Raw genomic sequence first — 18,188 nt, forward strand, 5'->3', positions numbered from 1 at the left:
TATCCTTGTAAACCTTATCTTACAAAAATTTGGCCCTTAATTGTTCAGGTACACTTAGTTGTGGTTCCAAGATAAACGTGCATTGAACATTCAAAAAACAGATTTCACAGTAAACAATCAATCCGATAATCTGATTTGTGCCTTAATCAATCTAACTAAAATCTAAGTTGTGTCTGAAAGTCAACCAGTAGTTTGATCCATGCCATCCTGTTAAGAAATCTTGTTCTCCTTACCCTGCCTGCTGAACTCGTCGGCCTCATGGTGCACAACGTCTTTGACCCGGCTGCCATAAGCTAATCTGGAGTCCTGGTCGAAAGCTTTGAGGGTCTCACTGGAGCTGTAAGACTTTGGGTTGAGCTTGCCATCCTCGCTGTCGGCTGATGAACTGGTGTACCGACGCTCCGTGTCCCGTCTGGAGGTCAGGGAGCGGTAAGGTCTGCGTTCTTTCACTTCCATGGCAATCTTGTCTCTCGACTCAACATCAAATGAAAGGGCTGAATCAGTCCTTAGGATTCTAAAGAAACAGACACAGATAAAAGCTTAAGTTAAACACATAGTATTTAACATTTATGTATTTGTATGTTCAGAATATTCACAAATTATAAATTATTTCATAGCAAAAATATAGTTAGAGTTTGATTCATTTTCATTTCAATTAACTGATTCAAGACTCTGATTCATCACTTGTAATATGTTAACTGAAGTGTCCATTATGCTGATAGAATTGAAAAAATGCATTACAATTTGTAAAAAATATTACATTGATATTTTTAATATTGACTGAATAAGGTCATGTCAAATATCGAAATCAATGTGAAATCAAACTTCAAAATTTGATTATGAGACTTTATAGCCTGAATTTCACATAAGGTTAAAAAAAGTTGGTAAATGTTTAATTTTATTACTCATTAATTTTATATTTTTGCAAATGTATAAAATAGTTTTTTTTTTCATTCTTGTATGTGTATTTTTTGTGAAACAATTTTACCCTATCTATTTTTATTCCACTAGCAAATATCATCAAAAAAAAAAAAAAAAAATGTATCACATCTAAAACACATTATATATTTATATATATTTTTTTGTCATGTGTTTTTAAATCCAGTTCAACATGATTGAATCAAGTTTTCTCAAAATGAAAATTGTTTTAATTAATGTTAATTTCATTTTTAATCATGTGGAACCGATGTCCAGAAGGTTTTTTTTCAGTGCACTGAAAAAAAACTTCTGGACATCGGTTCCACATGATTAAATTAGGTTTTCTTAAAATGAAATGATTTGATTCAATCATGTTGAACTGGTGTACAAAATTAAATTACGTAGATCCAACATTTTTTTTAAGAAAAATAATTTTAAGAAAACTTAATTCAATCATGTGCAACCGGAGATTCTTTTCAGTGCATGTGATTGTTTCTCCAGGTATGATTTAACTACTCATCTATTTTAACCATGTCACTCTGACCACTGCAAGCCTTTTGTTCACAGTTCAAATGTGCACTTGTAAACAAATAAAAAAATAAAAGATGCATCGTCAAGCAAATTTCCGCAGAAACATTTCTAACAAGAAAATGGACAATCATTAAAGGAAGGAAGATTTCTGTTCAATCTCTTAAAATAGCTCTCTCAGTCAGGACAACGTTATGCAGCACAGCAAATTTTGGAGCAGAATCCATTTTGATAAAATACAGCACAACAAGCGTAGCGCCTGTAAACTTTACGACTCAAATCCCCCGCCCTCCTATTTTAACCCGCCTCTGAGAGAAAACCTGCATTTGCAGCAGATTTTTAAGTGGCGGTTGTCGTTCAGTGGGCTCTGCTGTTTATATGATGTGAATGGCTGTTCGATGCAACAATGCACTTTTATGACTTTCATCAGGAGCGGCAAACCAGCACTGTTCAGGACTCATTAATAAAAGACTTATAATTCACAAAAACACAGAAAAATTCATTCATGTAAAATTTTAAAAATGTTGAACCAAATCCATTACTTTTATAATGTAACACAAATTAAGAAAAAGCTATTACATTACAATACAAAAAAGCATCACATAGGTATTATAAAATATGCATTTTTAAATATTCCCTCGAATGACACCAAAACCCATCAAAATTGAAGTCATTCTTCATAGAAAATCTTTATTTCAGCATTTTTCATGATTTTCACAAACGTTTAATGCCTTACAGAAAATGTTCTTCTTTAAATATATAAACAAACAATATATCAAACAAAATGCTTAAAAAAAAAACTTCAAATCCTACCTTTATTAGTTCTCTTTATAATCTCTCAAATATGGGTAGATTTCTTGAAAAACACCAATTTTTGAGCAAAAAAATGAGAAAATTCAATTTTTGTGAAGGACTTTTGATAGAGATCAGATTCAGAGCGATCTTTAAAACATACACGGAAGTCTTACTCTTTCACGTGAGGCGCTACTTTGGGGTTTTATAAGTTGCAGAAAACCTGGTGGATAATAGTGGTATCGCGAAAAGCCGGAAATTCTCGTCATTGGCAGAAAGCGTATTCTCTTAATTGACGAGTTATCTCGTCAATGGCGGGGAAAGAGTTAAGAGTATATCTGATATCAATAACACCAACCACACCAATATATTAAAAAGTGTGAAAGAGATTTTAGAGATTTCAAATAAATACTGGATTAAAATGTGTTCTGTTCCTCACATTCCAAACCCATTGAATTGATTGAAACATCTAAAATATCTTGCATTTTATAGTGCATATACTTCCTTTGTGTTGGATGGCAATCTGAACATCAATTCATATTCAATCTGCATGCTGCAAAACATTTTCTTTGGTGTTGTACAGAAGAAATCAAATAACAGATCTGTGCTACACTACGTATCATTGTCTCCCTTTGTAATACACCATCCACGACCAACATCATTACACCACCAACAGCATTGTACAAAACAATCCACCATGATAATAAAAGCTGCTTCGCACCAATGCATGCGTCTCTGACTAAATCACGCAATGCTGCCCGGTGCAAAAAACAAAATGGCTGCGTGCAGACAAGAGAAATATATCTGTAGATGCACAGCAACAGTGCATCACGTAACCTGACATCAATTTATAAGTCCCCGGATCCTCCGTGGACAAGATATCACCCGGCCCTGCAGCAGCAGAGGAGATCTTAAACGTGTCAATGTGGATTTATGAAGTTGATTAGAGGTTGGGTCGTTGTTTTCTCGGAGGCTCGCTTAAGATTTCACTGCTTGATTCATTTTATTTCCTGCAAGAGCTCAGATCCGCATCAGATGTGTCAGACTGCGCGGACTGTGCGATCTGTAATAGATTAAACTGTATGCTGGACAGTTTTCAGACCCCAGAGCACTTTTTGCATCCGCCGCATCTATTGATGGAGCGAGCACTGATGTATATAAAACAGAATATACAATAAAGTTGGTTGACATCCTAACAATGTTTATTTGATTTACTTATTCCCCCTTACCCCACCCTCTCCTTTTTATATGACATCTGTATATACACTCCAAAAAAATGCTGGGTTATTTTCAAACCCAATGCTGGGACAAATAGTGACAAACCGTTGAGTAAAATTCCAGAAAACATCTACATTTTATCTAACAATAGGTTAAAACAACCCAGCATTTGGGCTGAAACAACCCAAAGTAGGTAACAACAACTCAACGGGTTGGGTTCGTCCCTTTATAACCCAACACTGGGCATTTTTTAGTGTGTAGTTCATTTGAACTTTGATATATGTTCTTGATATGGGAAACACACATCAGTTTAAGCTTACATAAATGTCAAGAAACTATTTTGAAGAGAGAAATATAATTGTTGGCTAAAGACCGTTTCATTAGATGCACGTGTGGTGACGCGATACGTGTCTGGTCCGAACTTTACTTCCGGTTTCAGTTTTTTTAGTGGTCTGACTAGTTGCTAAACTGAACTTTTGAACAAAAACCTTGTCGAAAATAACAAATGTTTTGGTTTCCTAGGTAACCTACATGTTGTTTATTTTGCTTGTTAATAGGGGTGTAACGATTAACCGTGCAAATGCGCGTTTTCTCAATGAATGAATTTGAATGAATTACGATGAAATCCCGGCACATTCGAACGCCAGGGGGCGCTCTCATGCAGAAACTGCCTTTGTGCCACACAAGAAGTATCATTGCAAACACTATTCCAGGAAATGTCTACACAGGAATATTTATACGCTGTTCTTCAAATTGTTTCAGGTATTTTCATGATAATAAAGAATATTTTGAATGATTTTGCTTAACGAGTGTTATTTTTTTAAATGCACGTTATAAACGACTCCGACTCGTTATGATTTTAGATTGATAAGGACTTCCTACTGACCAAATGCCGTAGTACACGCACAAGCTGTGCATAAAACAAAGAATCGCAGCCTTGCGATTCAGAATCGATTTCAGACAGGCATTTTTAATGGGGACCGCGATTGAATTGTGATTGAATCGTTACATCCCTACTTGTTATATAAATAAACTATGTTTAAAGTACTTTGTTGTTATTTATTCTTAGCGGAGTTTACCGGAAGTTACGTGTTGACCACGAAAAGCCACTTGTTTATGTTGTTACTGCTAAAGCCGTCTATAATTAAACCTATGCTGGGTTGTCGTTATAACCAACCACAGGTTAAAACATCCCAGCATAGATTTATAACCCATTAGTTGGTTCTGTCCAATATTAACCCAACCATGGCTTAAACCAATTCAATATTTTTTCATGTATATGCTTTACCATGTTTTACTGCGTTTCATTGAATCATTGTGCATTGATGATTCATTTATGAGATTCACCCAGAGCAATATCTTTTTAACACTTTAAAAATTTTAATAAAAACAATAATGATTCATAAATCAACTCAATCATCAACATAAGAAGGCTTAGCCATGATGAAATGTAGGTCTAGATCCTCTTTACAGCCAAAAAACAAATGCACCATAAGTGGGACAATATGTCTAAATCACAACAGAAAAGCTCTTTAATGTCACTGTAATATAAATGTGCGACACTGTGGCAGTAATCCCCAGTAAACTATATCTAACCCCCCTTAAACAGCCTCTTTATTGCCAAGCCTATTGAAAAGCCGGGTCACCTTTTGTAAGGACTGGCAGCTCAAAAGATGGCCATGATTAATGACTCTGGGACCTCTGCTCCGGGACCTCCGCTGTGGACAAAAACTGCTTTTCTCCTAAAGACCCACAAGAGCACTTCAGCTGTTGGCCTGGAATCTCAAAAACATTTGCTTTAAGGTTACTAATTTTTTAGCATTTAGAAAGAGACTTATAGCTTATGCTAATTCGTTCAGAGACAAAAGAGGCTTTGTAGCAGCTCTTCAGGGTGTTTTGTTCAACCACATTGTCTTAATTTCCTTAAGACGGGTTTTCGTGAAAAAGCAAGTCGTGGTTAGATTTCGCACATATGCCTTCCTCCTGAATATCAGAGGTCTCGCGTGCACAAGGGTGCACACCTTTGGGGGCCATGGGAACGGGTTTTTTTTATCGGTTCAGCCAGGCGACAGCCGTCACTTAAACTTGTGACAGCTGATGTCTAGTGCAAATATTTAACTTTGAAAGGAAAGATGCGTTTGATTGACATTTCTGCGTAACGGCATGACTATTTTTGCTCTGTGTGTGTTTTTCTATGATAATGCGTTAAGCTGTGTGAATCATTTTACGAAAAAATAAAAAATAGGCAGATAGGTAACAGTTTCTATCTAATCCCCAGAGCCCCGTGGCGGCCAAAAATCAAAAGGTTGACAAAAGAGATGACAGCAAGACTTATTTCTTGCCCTGGGTTTGCTGAACAACTCGGAAAGTTGGAAACAATATGAACCTGATAGTCACAGGTGTCAAAATTTTTCTTTTGTGAAAAAAAGATAAATAAAAATCCTGTCATCATTTACTTTACCTTCATAAATTTCTTTGTTCTGCTGAAGATATTTTGAGCAATGTTAAGTTTTGATGCACCATTGCATTTTTTTTCTTACTGTGGAAGTTTAACACAATGTAAAGAAAAGCAATTGCATCTTACTTGTGGGCTGTTTGTGTTACCGATATCAACAAATGACTTTAAATCTACATAAAAAAACATGTTAAGCCAATTATATTACCCTGAATGTTGCCGCAGTAGCATAACAGCCCTAACTGAACAACTTCACAATGAACAGTATTGCTGATTTGGTGATTTGAGGTTTCGAGCTCCCAGCATGCACTGCAGCATGAATAAATTATGCACTTACTGTTAAAATATGCTTGCGTAGCTGTTTGCTTTATTTATGCTGTTGTTGTTTGTCACCGGAGCTAGTTACTGTATGTGTTGTACGGCTATGTTTATTAACTCTTTATTTTTTATATAATGGTGTTTGTCGATTGCCGTCATTATTGTGTCTAACACTACTGCACATACAGTTATTGCTTTGCAAGATAGTCTCTGCTTCAGAAGTGAGTTTCATAGAGTTTATTACAACCCATATAAAACCATATTTAGGTACAACAATTTCTTGTGTTCCTAATTTGATAACTTGGATTTTATAGAAATAAAATAGATTTATATTGTTGATACTGACAGTCTTATGTAAAAGTGAAAGTTGGATCACCTTAAAAAAAAAATACTTCAATTGGTAACACCTAAAAAATGTGTTTTTTTAACTTAAAAATCTTCATTAATGAGAAATATCATGAAATCTGACTTTTTCAATGTTTAAGTGCTATAAATGGGTCCCCGGTGCTTCAATCGACCTAAAAAAATTGGAAAAATATCAACCCAGCAACTTGGTTTTGGTAAACCATTCTCTGCAAGCATTTGGAAAAATAGGTAATTGAAATTTGGCTCCCCTTGTGATGTCAGAAGAGGATAATACTGCCACTTCATCGGCACTAAACAACCACGGCACTGCCATTTAATGCAAATATCAGCTCATTTGCATATAAAAGGACATACCCAATAAAAAGTAGCAATTTTGAACTTTTAATAGCATACTGTACTGATCCAGCCAGTGTTTCTACAAAAGCAACCAATGAAAAAAATAATACATTATCCTGTAGTATTCAGTGTTTTAGTGAAATGTTATTGAATTCTTTATCGAAAAAGTAATAAATGGCTCCTTGTTGTTTAGGTTTTGCCTTGTTTTCTTTGATTTTCATTCATTTTAAACGCAGCTGATGCAATAAGGCTTTCTCTTGGGAAAGTATCAAACAGCATATCTGCGAAACGGTACTCAGCTCAGGTTACAGTTTCCTTACACATTCGATGCTATTGATCGGCTCGTCTGCATTCGATAAACACTTGTTCAGTTCTCATTTCTGGTTTGGAGCCAAAAAACGCATATGCCATTATGATGTGTTTTTCTTATAAGTGAACAATGCAACATTTGAATGCCTCAAGATATGGATTTTGAAGCGTATGTATACTGTCAACAAACAAAAATAGTGCATGTTTGAACATCTGCTGTGGAGGAAATCTTGGCGAAAGGCCGTAAAGCGCAAGTGTCGGTTTCTGTTTTGTAAACTTTCAAATGCCATCAATCTCCATTGAGGTTTGAATGAACAGTTTGTGCAAATATACATTGTTCTGTAACTTTTATGAAGATTATGTCATGTAATAAAGAGAATGGGGACATTTTATTTAAAATGCCCAATTGGGCAAAACAGAGCCCAAAAATGACAACTAAGAACCATTTTATTTTGACAGTTGATGATTATTCGTGTGTGTGGATCAAAATTTTGGTTGTATGACTTCAAAGGTCATCCGAATGCTTTTGTCATATTTTTATGGTTCTCTTTATAATTCTGGAGATTGACAGCCTCAGTTCTTATTCATCTGAATTTCTGTACAAAACAGTATGATATTCTTTAAAAAATATCCCCTGTGCTTTGGATAAAAGAATTTCCCTTTCTGCGTGTCCTGTTCCTTTAACAGCATATAGTCAGTCCTTACATGAATCATGGGGTTTTGAGTCCTGCTGTGGTATTATTAGCTCTCTGCGTCCCTGACTGGTGGCTTATGGGGCCTTCATACCAAGGCTGGGATGAAAGGTTGCCATCTATATGCAAATTGTTTCGGTCTATTCTTGCAACAATTAGTGTGTTTGACAGTGTGAAAGTGGAGCTATTGAGCTCTGAATGCAAACTTGGCCACCTAACTGTTAAATTGTTAGAGGTTTTGAGTTGGGTACATTGCTAATACTCGTGCGGCACAATTGTTTTTGGTGATTAAATGACACTAAGCATTACATCAATGCCTTTCAGAGGATTACCGCAATCAATATGGTTTGCTGAACAACAACAAGAACACAAAATGTGTCATTGTCAAAACTCCAAAACATGATAATTAAGCATGTTATAACCAGAGGCAGATATCTGACTGGCCACCCCAGGTGCCACCCCAATTTTTATGTGCTACTTTCACTCCCTCCAATAACTGATTTCTCGTTAATCAACATGTTTATTTCAATGTGTGGCACATTGTTAAAATCAAACATTAAAGGGGTGGTTTAATGGTATTTCAAGCATTCTGACTTATTAACACAGTTATAGAGTTGTTTCCTCATGCTAAACATAGGCAAAGTGTCAAAAAGCAGTTAGGCGTGTTACAGAGTATTTCTGAATGCGGCCGCCATCTTAGTCGCGTCCGCATTCAGGATGAGAGCTTACGCAGCCTACGGAGGCTACTCTGCTGCTGCTTTGTGCCCCCGCCCTCCGAATTTGTCATACGTCACTAAGAAAAGTGCGTACACTACGCTAATACTCTCTCCTGAATACAGAGGAGTCTAAGATGGTGCCGCTATTTATTTTTGTTAATAAAGTTTTAAATATAAATTTTTTTCTACAACAACACCGCGCGGATTACCCTCAGAAGACCTTTGTTTATCATCCTGGAGTCGTTTGGATTTAATTTGTGAAGGATGGATGCACTTTTTTTGGACTTGAAGGTCGTGGACTATGGGTGGACCCCGTAACATTACATTTAATCAACTGAAAGATCTAAAACATTTTCTAAAATATCCGAAAATGTGTTTGTCTGAAAAACGATGGACATATGCAACTCGGACAGCTTGGGGGTGAGTAAATTATGGGTTTAATATCATTTTTGATTAACATCAGAAATGCAGAAACCGCATGTGTTATGTGAGCTTTAAGATAATATTAAAGTACGTTACAAATACCACATAATGATTTTATCATAAGCTGGAAGAGTGTGTTTATATTAGCCATTTTGTCTTTCTGTGGACTCAATAAAGCCTACAGTTATGCATATATAATATAGATGGGCTTTTCTTTTTCTCTCTGGCCTTTTGCACTCTTTTTCTTGCATTTACTACAAAACTCAACACCACGTTTTTATTCTTGAAGTGATCTTTTTATTGTATGATTATTAAATTCACTGTGTTGGACTGGACTAGCGCCTGGAACTTAAAAAACGCGAGTACTGCCTCTTACCTACACAGTCTCACAGGGTTTCGTGATATAGTCACGTAATTTTTTAATTCTTTTTTGTGATATTTTCACAAATTTCCATGTTTTTTCGTGATTGTATAACTAAGGGTCGATTCACACCGGATGCATGGAATGTCTGTTTCGTGTCTTTTGCATGGCTGCTGCGTGGCGTTTTCTATGCCCTTGCTTACCAGAAGCGTTTCTGATGTGGCGGTGCTGCTGCTAGGCTATTCTGTATACATGTATGCTTCCTATTGATAAACTGACCTGCCGCTTCCAAGACGATTGCGTGTGGCATGAAAAATAGGCGTCGGTCCTATTCCTAGCATGCACGCATTTTCGCCGCAGCTCAAGCCGCGCCTAAGACGTGCGTGTCATGCAGGCGGTGTGCACGGTCAAACCTGCTAACATGGGAGCCTAAATAAAAACGGACACACCATGCAGCTGAGACGCACACGCCACGCATCCGGTGTGAAACGGCTCTAATTGCTGTTTTCGTGTGATTATCACGTATTGGTTACTCAACTGCTTTTTCCTATTCTTAAACCATTATCGCTTCGGTTTAGGGTTAGATTTGGTGCATTTGAATGTCACTTTATATATTGGTTTATACTATTTTTTTTCTGAATTATTTTGTTATATGTCGCCTGGCGTTAGGGTTAGAGTTGGGTTTGGGTAGGGGTGTCATTTTTTGTAAGTCTAACCCTAAACCGAAGCGACAATGGTAAAAAAAAAAAAGGAGAAAACAGTTGAGTAACCAATACGTGATAATCACATGAAAACAGGAATTTGTTATACGATCACTAAAAACGTGGAAATTTGTGATAATATCACGAAAAAAGAATCAAAAAATTATGTGACTACATAACAAAATTTCATGAGACTGGGCTGAGTAACTACTGGTAGTGCATGGAGATTAAATCAGTATTAGGGATGGGCATGATTAATCGACGATCGATAATTGATCGTTAAGAATTTAGTCGATGACGTTAATTTGTTATTGATTAATCGAATACTTTTTTTTATCTAATGCAGGTTGCGTTGCGTAGCGTAGCGTGTGTCTTGAAGCAATTAAATGAATTTCACTGTGTGGCAGCAATTCAACATTTTACCACCAGGGTGCAATATTTGACACCATACTCCGTTATCTGTGACCTTCTGTGTTTTGATTTAAAAAAAAAAAATCATGAAGAGGTCATGATTTTTTTGGAACAAATGAGGTCTCTGTTTAAGAATGCGGCTTGCAGCTGCAGGTTCCGCTGCTTTAGAGCACCGCATATTCAAGCGCATATATGTTCCGTTTGTCTAACAAAATGTAGTTTAACTGTCTGCCACAAGTTGATATTGTAATAAAGGTCTCATGGAGGAAAACACGCTGTATTTTTGTGTTCAACATTTTTGAATTATAAAAGTTAAATAATAATTTTTTATTATAAAAATATTAATGATTAATCGATAGTCGATCGTTAATTCTCCCGACAATCGACTAAAAAAATTAAATCGAATGCCCATCCCTAATCAGTATTTGTGTCTTTTTGGCTTAAAAAGACTATACACGGAAATACACATAAACACTTGAAACACTCAAAATAATTGTCTTAGTTGGTATCACAGAAAACAATTGGTTATGTCAGAATATAAAAATTTTATTGCATTTGGTCTTATAAGCCTATAATAAACAGTACCTGCTTAAGTCTCTGTCATCATTACAGTTAATTTAGTAGTAAAAGAAGAAGAGAAAATCACTCACTAACCAAAAATGTTTTACATATTATAAACCTGACTGAAATGTTCAATTTAAGCATCTTGCACCTGTGAACGCACATGTGTTAAATATTAATGCACCAAGTTGCAATGTTGCTAAGCAACCACAAACAGCCTACAGTTAAGGATACTACGATTTTTTAATGCACAGCTTTGCAAAGTATACTTCATTTGACTTGTACACGTACACATGTGTTTGATGCAAGCACATTGGCACAAATTGCAATATCTCTTCTAGCCTACATACTCCTGTACACGCATACACAACCTGCGAGTACAAAGTATTCTTACAGTAGGCCTTTACACCATTGCTGTGTCCTATACTTTTCTACATTTATTATCTCTGTAATGTTTACTTTAAATTGTATTTATTAATTCAGTGTAGTGTCAACTAAACCCCTCCCTCTCACAATGAGTTGTGTTACTGTTAGGATCTGCACTAGAAATACTGTAATAGACCATCCAGTTACTTTCAGCATACTATAATTTGGGACATACTAATTCTAATTTTCAATAATATTATTTAGGACAAATAGACTAGTATGCGAATTGGGATGCAGAATGTGTCTACACTGGCTTTTGCACAGCTCTACCCACGTCCGAAGGTAAATCACTATAATAAACAAAGCTGTCTACAGTATATCTGCACCACTGATATACCACATTATAAAAATGCCACTGCAGAAGCTCAGCTCACTCTTTTTTTCTGCTATGTGATATATACCATCATAACACCCAGCTATTGCAACTGTTGCCACGGTGATGACATCAGAGAAAAGTGTTATAAGACCTCGTGTGGTTTGATGTTAATGCTTCAGGGGTCAAATCAATTAGAAAATTTGACCTTGAGTAAATGAACTGAAAATAAAAATGTCATGCTGAAATTTAAGGGGCTTTATATGAAATCAGTCGATGTTTTATGGGAGGGGGCTGTCAATAACCACACTACCATCATAAATGCTGGTTAATGGTGGTCTGGTGAATGGATAGCATGAAGTTTTATGGAAAAAAATAGACAGGTTTGTTGGTAAAGCCGTTAATTCTTACTGGGGATGCAACACCTATGTATTCAGGTAAACCAGTCTCTTCATTTCACACCATACAGCAACTGGTGAATCGACAGAGTCCAGCTAAAGACTAAGAAGTGGTTTCCTGGACAGGGTTTAGATTAACCCAGGACTAGGCCTTAGTTATACTGGGACATTTAAGTAGCTTTTACAAACAAACCTCACAATGCAATGCAAAAAACAATCCAGGTGTGCATCTTGAGACAAAACAATGATATATGCTAAGACGAGGTGTTTTTAAATTAAGGCAGCTCAAACATTCATTTTAGTTTGGAACTAGGATATCCCTATCCAGGAAACCGCCCCTATAGTATACCGCAGAAAGTTTCAAATGAGATACAATCTGGGCCTTCAAAACAGTTTCAGAAGTACCCTTAAGCATGCTGGTTAAACTTGATTTTAAGGATCTTCTGAAACACCCTTAAGTTGGAAAAACAACAGCAAGAATTGTCTGATCAAAGCTCACCTGTGAAATTGATGATTTGACTTAATGGCAGCTCTCAAAGTACAAATCAAAGAAGTAAATCAAGCTTTAAATGAGCCTTGACTATCTAGCACTGATGATCCACAGATGTTCTTCATTGCGACGGCAGTTAACAAGCTTGTTTACAAGCCGAGCTCCGTCTTTGAGTTCCTCCTACTCAGCTTCGCTTACAGCCAAACAATAGCGGCGCTGGAGCCAAAGAGCAGGACCACAATTGCGTCCCTGCGGGTTTTTAAAGTGTGCTGAAAGCTGGCGGAGAGCACACCTCGCTCCTTTCGCGGCGCTTCATTCACATGCCTGTCCTGTGCTGAAAAGCCTCCTGGGTCAACAGAAAGGTTTGCTTTCAATGAGAGAGAGAGAGTGGGAAGCGTATTAGCGCGGGGGTTGTTATTGATGCATGGGTGCGAAGCTGCGCCTGTGTGTGCTCTTTGCGAGACAGTCCCCTTCTGAGATCAAAACGAGAACGGTGCAAGCATTTAGAAGAGTTTGAGTAAAAGCTTCAAGGTAAACAATAGCAGACCAGGACTCTTTCATTTACTGGGCGCTCTTTTAGGCAAGGTGGGGCGAGTAAATCCATCCCATTAAATTACCAACCCTCTCAAATGGGGCGTGGATGGGGGCTTGAGCCTATTTATTTACTATCCGTGCTGGTGTACATCCCCGACCTTGACCAGGAGCTACAGCAACACCCTTACACCACTGCATCACGACACATGTCGAAAACGCCCTTTATCTTACAACAACACGGCAACGAAAGACACCCTAAATCATTTTGATGATGTGCTTAAGTCATAAAAATGGGAGACGGGTACTGTAGGAGGCAGAAAAAGAAAGAGCCACACTTTATATAAGGTGTGCTTACATACGCAAAAATGTGATATTTAAAGAGCACCTATTGTCCAATTAACAATTTTACATTTCCTTTGGTGTTTAGGTGTGTATTAGTACATGTTAACGATATGCAACAGGTACAAACTCTAAAGTAAACGATGACGCAAATTATCGTCTTCAACGTCAATCTCTTTTCATGGACTCCAACAACCACACGGATTGTAGGCAATAGTTTACTTCCAAGGCTTTGACTCCTGTTAACTCCTGTTAGCAACCAAATCTTTCAAACATGGTAAGGAGCGTCAACTTTCTGGCTTATGTCAGGAGTATTCAGACCAATCCTAACGTACACATTAGCTGGCCGATCAGGGACACAGAGCTTTCCAAATCCATGCGTTTCAGGAAGAGAGTGAAATCTGGAGACTAAAATTTTGGCCCCAATAGATGGTGGCCAAAACTGGCCACTAGCCCAAAACCCTAAATCATTTGAATAGATTAACAGTAAAAGAAGTGTTGAATTTTAATACTAAAGGTCACAGGTTTCGGACTAAGCTATCGCTAAGTGAGCAATAGTACAGTACCTGTAATGCTTGTTCTAGTAAGCACAACTAATGAATGAAAGAAAGAAATGGCAGTGTTGTGGCGGACGCAGAGGGACAGGTGGGTGTTCGGAGGCACTTCGGCTCATTAGCAAACGATTACTGCTCATTACACCCCTATGGCCGGGCATGACTTGATTTATAACCCCGGAAGACATGAGAGCAATCCTAATACTCGCTTAAGCAATAATCAACTACTTATAATCCCTCAGCACTAAGCCCAGAATCCCTAAACTCAAAACATGTTGACTTAACACAGCTGCCGCTAAGAGGAAAAGGACACGGCCGTCGTTCTGCACTATTCCCAGATAGATCACTGAAGCACAGAAGCTTTCCCTTGCTTTCGTTTATTCCATTGCTTTCTCTGTTCCCTGTTGTGTTTCATTTATTGTGCGGTTGGCTTTTAGGGCGTGAGAGGAGGCAATGGCAAAATGCACTGCAGCAAAATATTCAAGATGGTGAATCAACCAAGAGCAATTTAAATAATTCATTAACTACTTATAACTGTCAATAAAAATATTTTACACACATTCGCCAAATATTTGTTAGTGTTTTGCACGCCTCAGTGGAAAGATATTGAAGATGTGCAATCCTAACAATGTGATATTTTTATGCAAAACAATAATGCTTTAAGTTGGTGAAATGGATTTAAATCATTTTAAATATATTTTAAATAAGTATAACTAACACAAATTTCACATTCTATCTTTCCGTTGATAATTTTTAACACGTCAGAGCATGCATATGTATAATAACTAGTGATGCACCAACGTATCGGCCGCCAATATTTATCGGCCGATTTTTGATGAATTTGAAAACATCGGCATATCGGCAATAGCACGAGAAAGGCCGATACAGATTGTTTATTAATCAACTGCATAAAGAAATCCATTATATGTAAAAAAAATGAGTTAATGTTGTTAATAAAATAAATGCTGAATAGCAAAAACCACCTTTGAAAGTTGTCATGCTGTCTTATTATATTTTTTTAGCTTAATTTGTGCCATTCCCTTTTATGTTGGTCAGTTAAATGTTAATTAGATCAAATCCATGTTCAGTAAAAAATTATTTGATGCAGAAATAAACCACTAATAGACCAACTGTATAGTATTGTATACAAGTGTTTAATATCGGTATCGGCATCGGCCAGAAGTTGTCTGTTTAAATCGGTAAATCGGTGCATCCCCAATAATAACGCATATTCAAAAAAAACCTGGGTTATTTTCAACCCAGCGTTGGGTCATAAGGGAATGAACCCAGGTGTTGGATTAAATTAACCAAGAAAATGTTCATATTTGACCAAAGAATTTAGGGTGACCATACGTGCCAGAATTTCGGGTGCGTCTTCCGGAAGTCATATTTGTTGACCGCACATGTCATCGAGGTTTATTATTTCAGGTTCTATTTTAGAAAAGTAATGGTTACATTTTCAAGGTAAAAATGAAACTACAATGATTGTATGTGTTTTTAATTGAAATGTGAGAACATTGAGGACATATGCGGTTAACAAATATGACTTCAGGAAGACACACGCGAAATCCTGGCCAGGACACGTCCCGGAAAAATGGCACTCATGGTCACCCTACAATAACTGGTTAAAACAAAACAAAATTTTGAGTTGAAACAACCCTGCGTAGGTTAAATTACAACCCAGCAGGTCGGGCTCATCCCTTTATGACCTAATGCTGGGTCAAAATGTTTTAGAGTACTTATAAACACACAGGCCCAAAAAAAAAAAAACATTTACTGTACTGAATGTGTCAACGTTGACTAAACATAACTTTGATGTAAAAAACATTCATATTACAAATCATTGTCATATCGCGAATTGCAATATGTAAATTTTTGCCTTTTTTATTTTGGTATGTTGTGCAGTAGGGGTGTCACGATTCTCCAAATCCTCGATTCTCCTGCATCTGGTGTCTCCTGCATGCCATGCTATCTTTTAACTGGCTGTAACTAACAAAGTAAGAGGAGGTTGACTCGCAGCACTCAACACGTGTTTTTTTCCGCTTGGCAAGCCGACCGGACGCGACATTGGGAGCATCAACGATACCATTTTTTAATTCGAAGTTCAAGGTTGTGACTTAATTTAAAATGGAAATCTTGACCAACTTATTGTGCAGCCCTAATCTGAAGTTAGCTTAGCAACGTGCTAACTCCAAACTCTACCATAATCAATATCACATCTTGCAGAACATATAAACCACTATTTATGTGGCGCACCAACCTGCTTCCTAGTCACTGAGGTTACAGGATGCAGTCTTAGAAGAAAGCTGCCAATTTTAGGCAGCAGACAGCAGGGATCTCACTAGGTTTTGGAACAGATCTTACCGATTTTTAACAGCAGATAATCATGCACAGATCTCACGTACGCATTGGACAACGAAAAAAGTGTTTTGCAGTAAAGGGTGTAAAATAGGAAACGGCACTGAATATTTTTGCTTCACACTGGAGTGGTTTAAAAATACTTTTCTCTGTCCTTGAAGTGAAAATGATGTGGCAGTGATGGGGCCATCAAATGCCTCCATGTGTGTCACAGTCTGGAAAGGCACAGCCTGTTCTCGTGTTGTGCGGCACTATTATTTTTTCCCAGTGCAGCATTGTGCTTTTCTCTTCCATCACGCCAGCCGGAGGGCTGATTGGTTGGGGCTGTGCGTGTGACACAGGAAGCAGATTAGGAAGCGAGCACAGCCGTGCTACTACATTTGATGCAAACAGCCCTGATGCAAAGCAAAGAGACAAACTGTGCGCTGACTAAGCTCCAGAATGACTGCATTAACAGCATGTTATTATTTATTTATTTTAAGTGATTTGTTTTGAAACGGAGACATGATGCATGTGGGTTCAAGCTATTTATTATTGCATAACCTGACAGAACCTTCTCAACCTAACTTACATGTATCAATAAATGAAGCTATTGCGAGTAACACACGCTCAGTACCAACCTGCCGACCATGAGACTCAAAGCGACAACTTTCGGGTTACAAGTCTGGCTCTCTAACCATTAGGCTATGACTGCCCCACGACTGCCTTGATGTTATTTCATCAAGTGTACATGCTAAAATACCAAGTCATCGCCCATTTCAAGTGGCTTTTTGTAAAGATATGTGCTATTACTTTTCTAAGTAATCAGATTCATGAAATGAGGGAACTGAAAATATCATATAGACTTACCACACTGCAAAAAAATTATTTTCAAGAAAAAAAAATCTTAGTATTTTTGTCTTGTTTTCAGTAAAAATATCTAAAAATTCTTAAATCAAGATGCTTTTCTTGATGAGCAAAACGACCCAATAAAATTAGTCTAGTTTTTAGACCAAAAATATCACATTTATCAAATTTTTGCATAAAACAAGCAAAAAAAATCTGCCAATGGGGTAAACAAAAAAATTGTGAAAAATTTTCTTAAACACTAAATTCAAGAAAAATTTGCTTACCCCATTAGCAGATTTCTTTGCTTGTTTTATGCACAAAATCACTTAAATTTGATATTTTTGTTCTAAAAACTAGACTTATTTTCTTGGGTGGTTTTGCTCCTCAAGAAAAAGCATCTTAATTTAAGAATTTTTAGATATTTTTACTAAAAGCAAGACAAAAATACCAAGAACGTACAGTACTTGTGCAGTGCAAGACATAAAGCAACCTGTCAGATCACCCTGGCAACTGTATAGCAATGCCCTTATATGTTATATGGCTATATATAAACTTAATATTAGAAGTAACTGGTAAAGATAGACAAATATTTTGAGTATTGCAAAAGTTACCCAATACACTAGGTCAAATGCTGATGTTGAATAAGTGTTTTAGCACATTATTGCTGCACACTCAGTATTTACTATGTGTCAACTTGGCATAAAATGTAAAAATAGCAAATTATAAATAAATCAAATTGCTTTGTTCAGATTAAAAATGCTGATTTCATGAGAAGCACAAACAGCTTTCCAGACTTTGAAACCACTGTCTGTTTTCAAAGGAAGCTGATATGAACGATCCCAT

The 18,188-nt window shown here is 37.0% G+C and overlaps 1 protein-coding gene across 9 annotated transcripts in view; it reads right to left on the minus strand.

Annotated features, from left to right (window-relative positions):
* tenm4 (teneurin transmembrane protein 4) overlaps positions 1-18,188 on the minus strand; it is a 268,749-nt gene that overhangs the window by 193,035 nt on the left and 57,526 nt on the right. For all 9 annotated transcript variants that reach the window (XM_065281625.1, XM_065281626.1, XM_065281624.1 and 6 more), the window contains exon 2: positions 234-514. In XM_065281625.1, the coding sequence (XP_065137697.1) occupies positions 234-456 (223 nt within the window). In that variant the 5' untranslated portion in view covers positions 457-514. The remainder of the gene's footprint in view (positions 1-233; positions 515-18,188) is intronic.

The sequence above is a fragment of the Paramisgurnus dabryanus genome, chromosome 8, assembly GCF_030506205.2.
Source record: "Paramisgurnus dabryanus chromosome 8, PD_genome_1.1, whole genome shotgun sequence".
Taxonomy (NCBI): Eukaryota; Metazoa; Chordata; class Actinopteri; order Cypriniformes; family Cobitidae; genus Paramisgurnus; species Paramisgurnus dabryanus.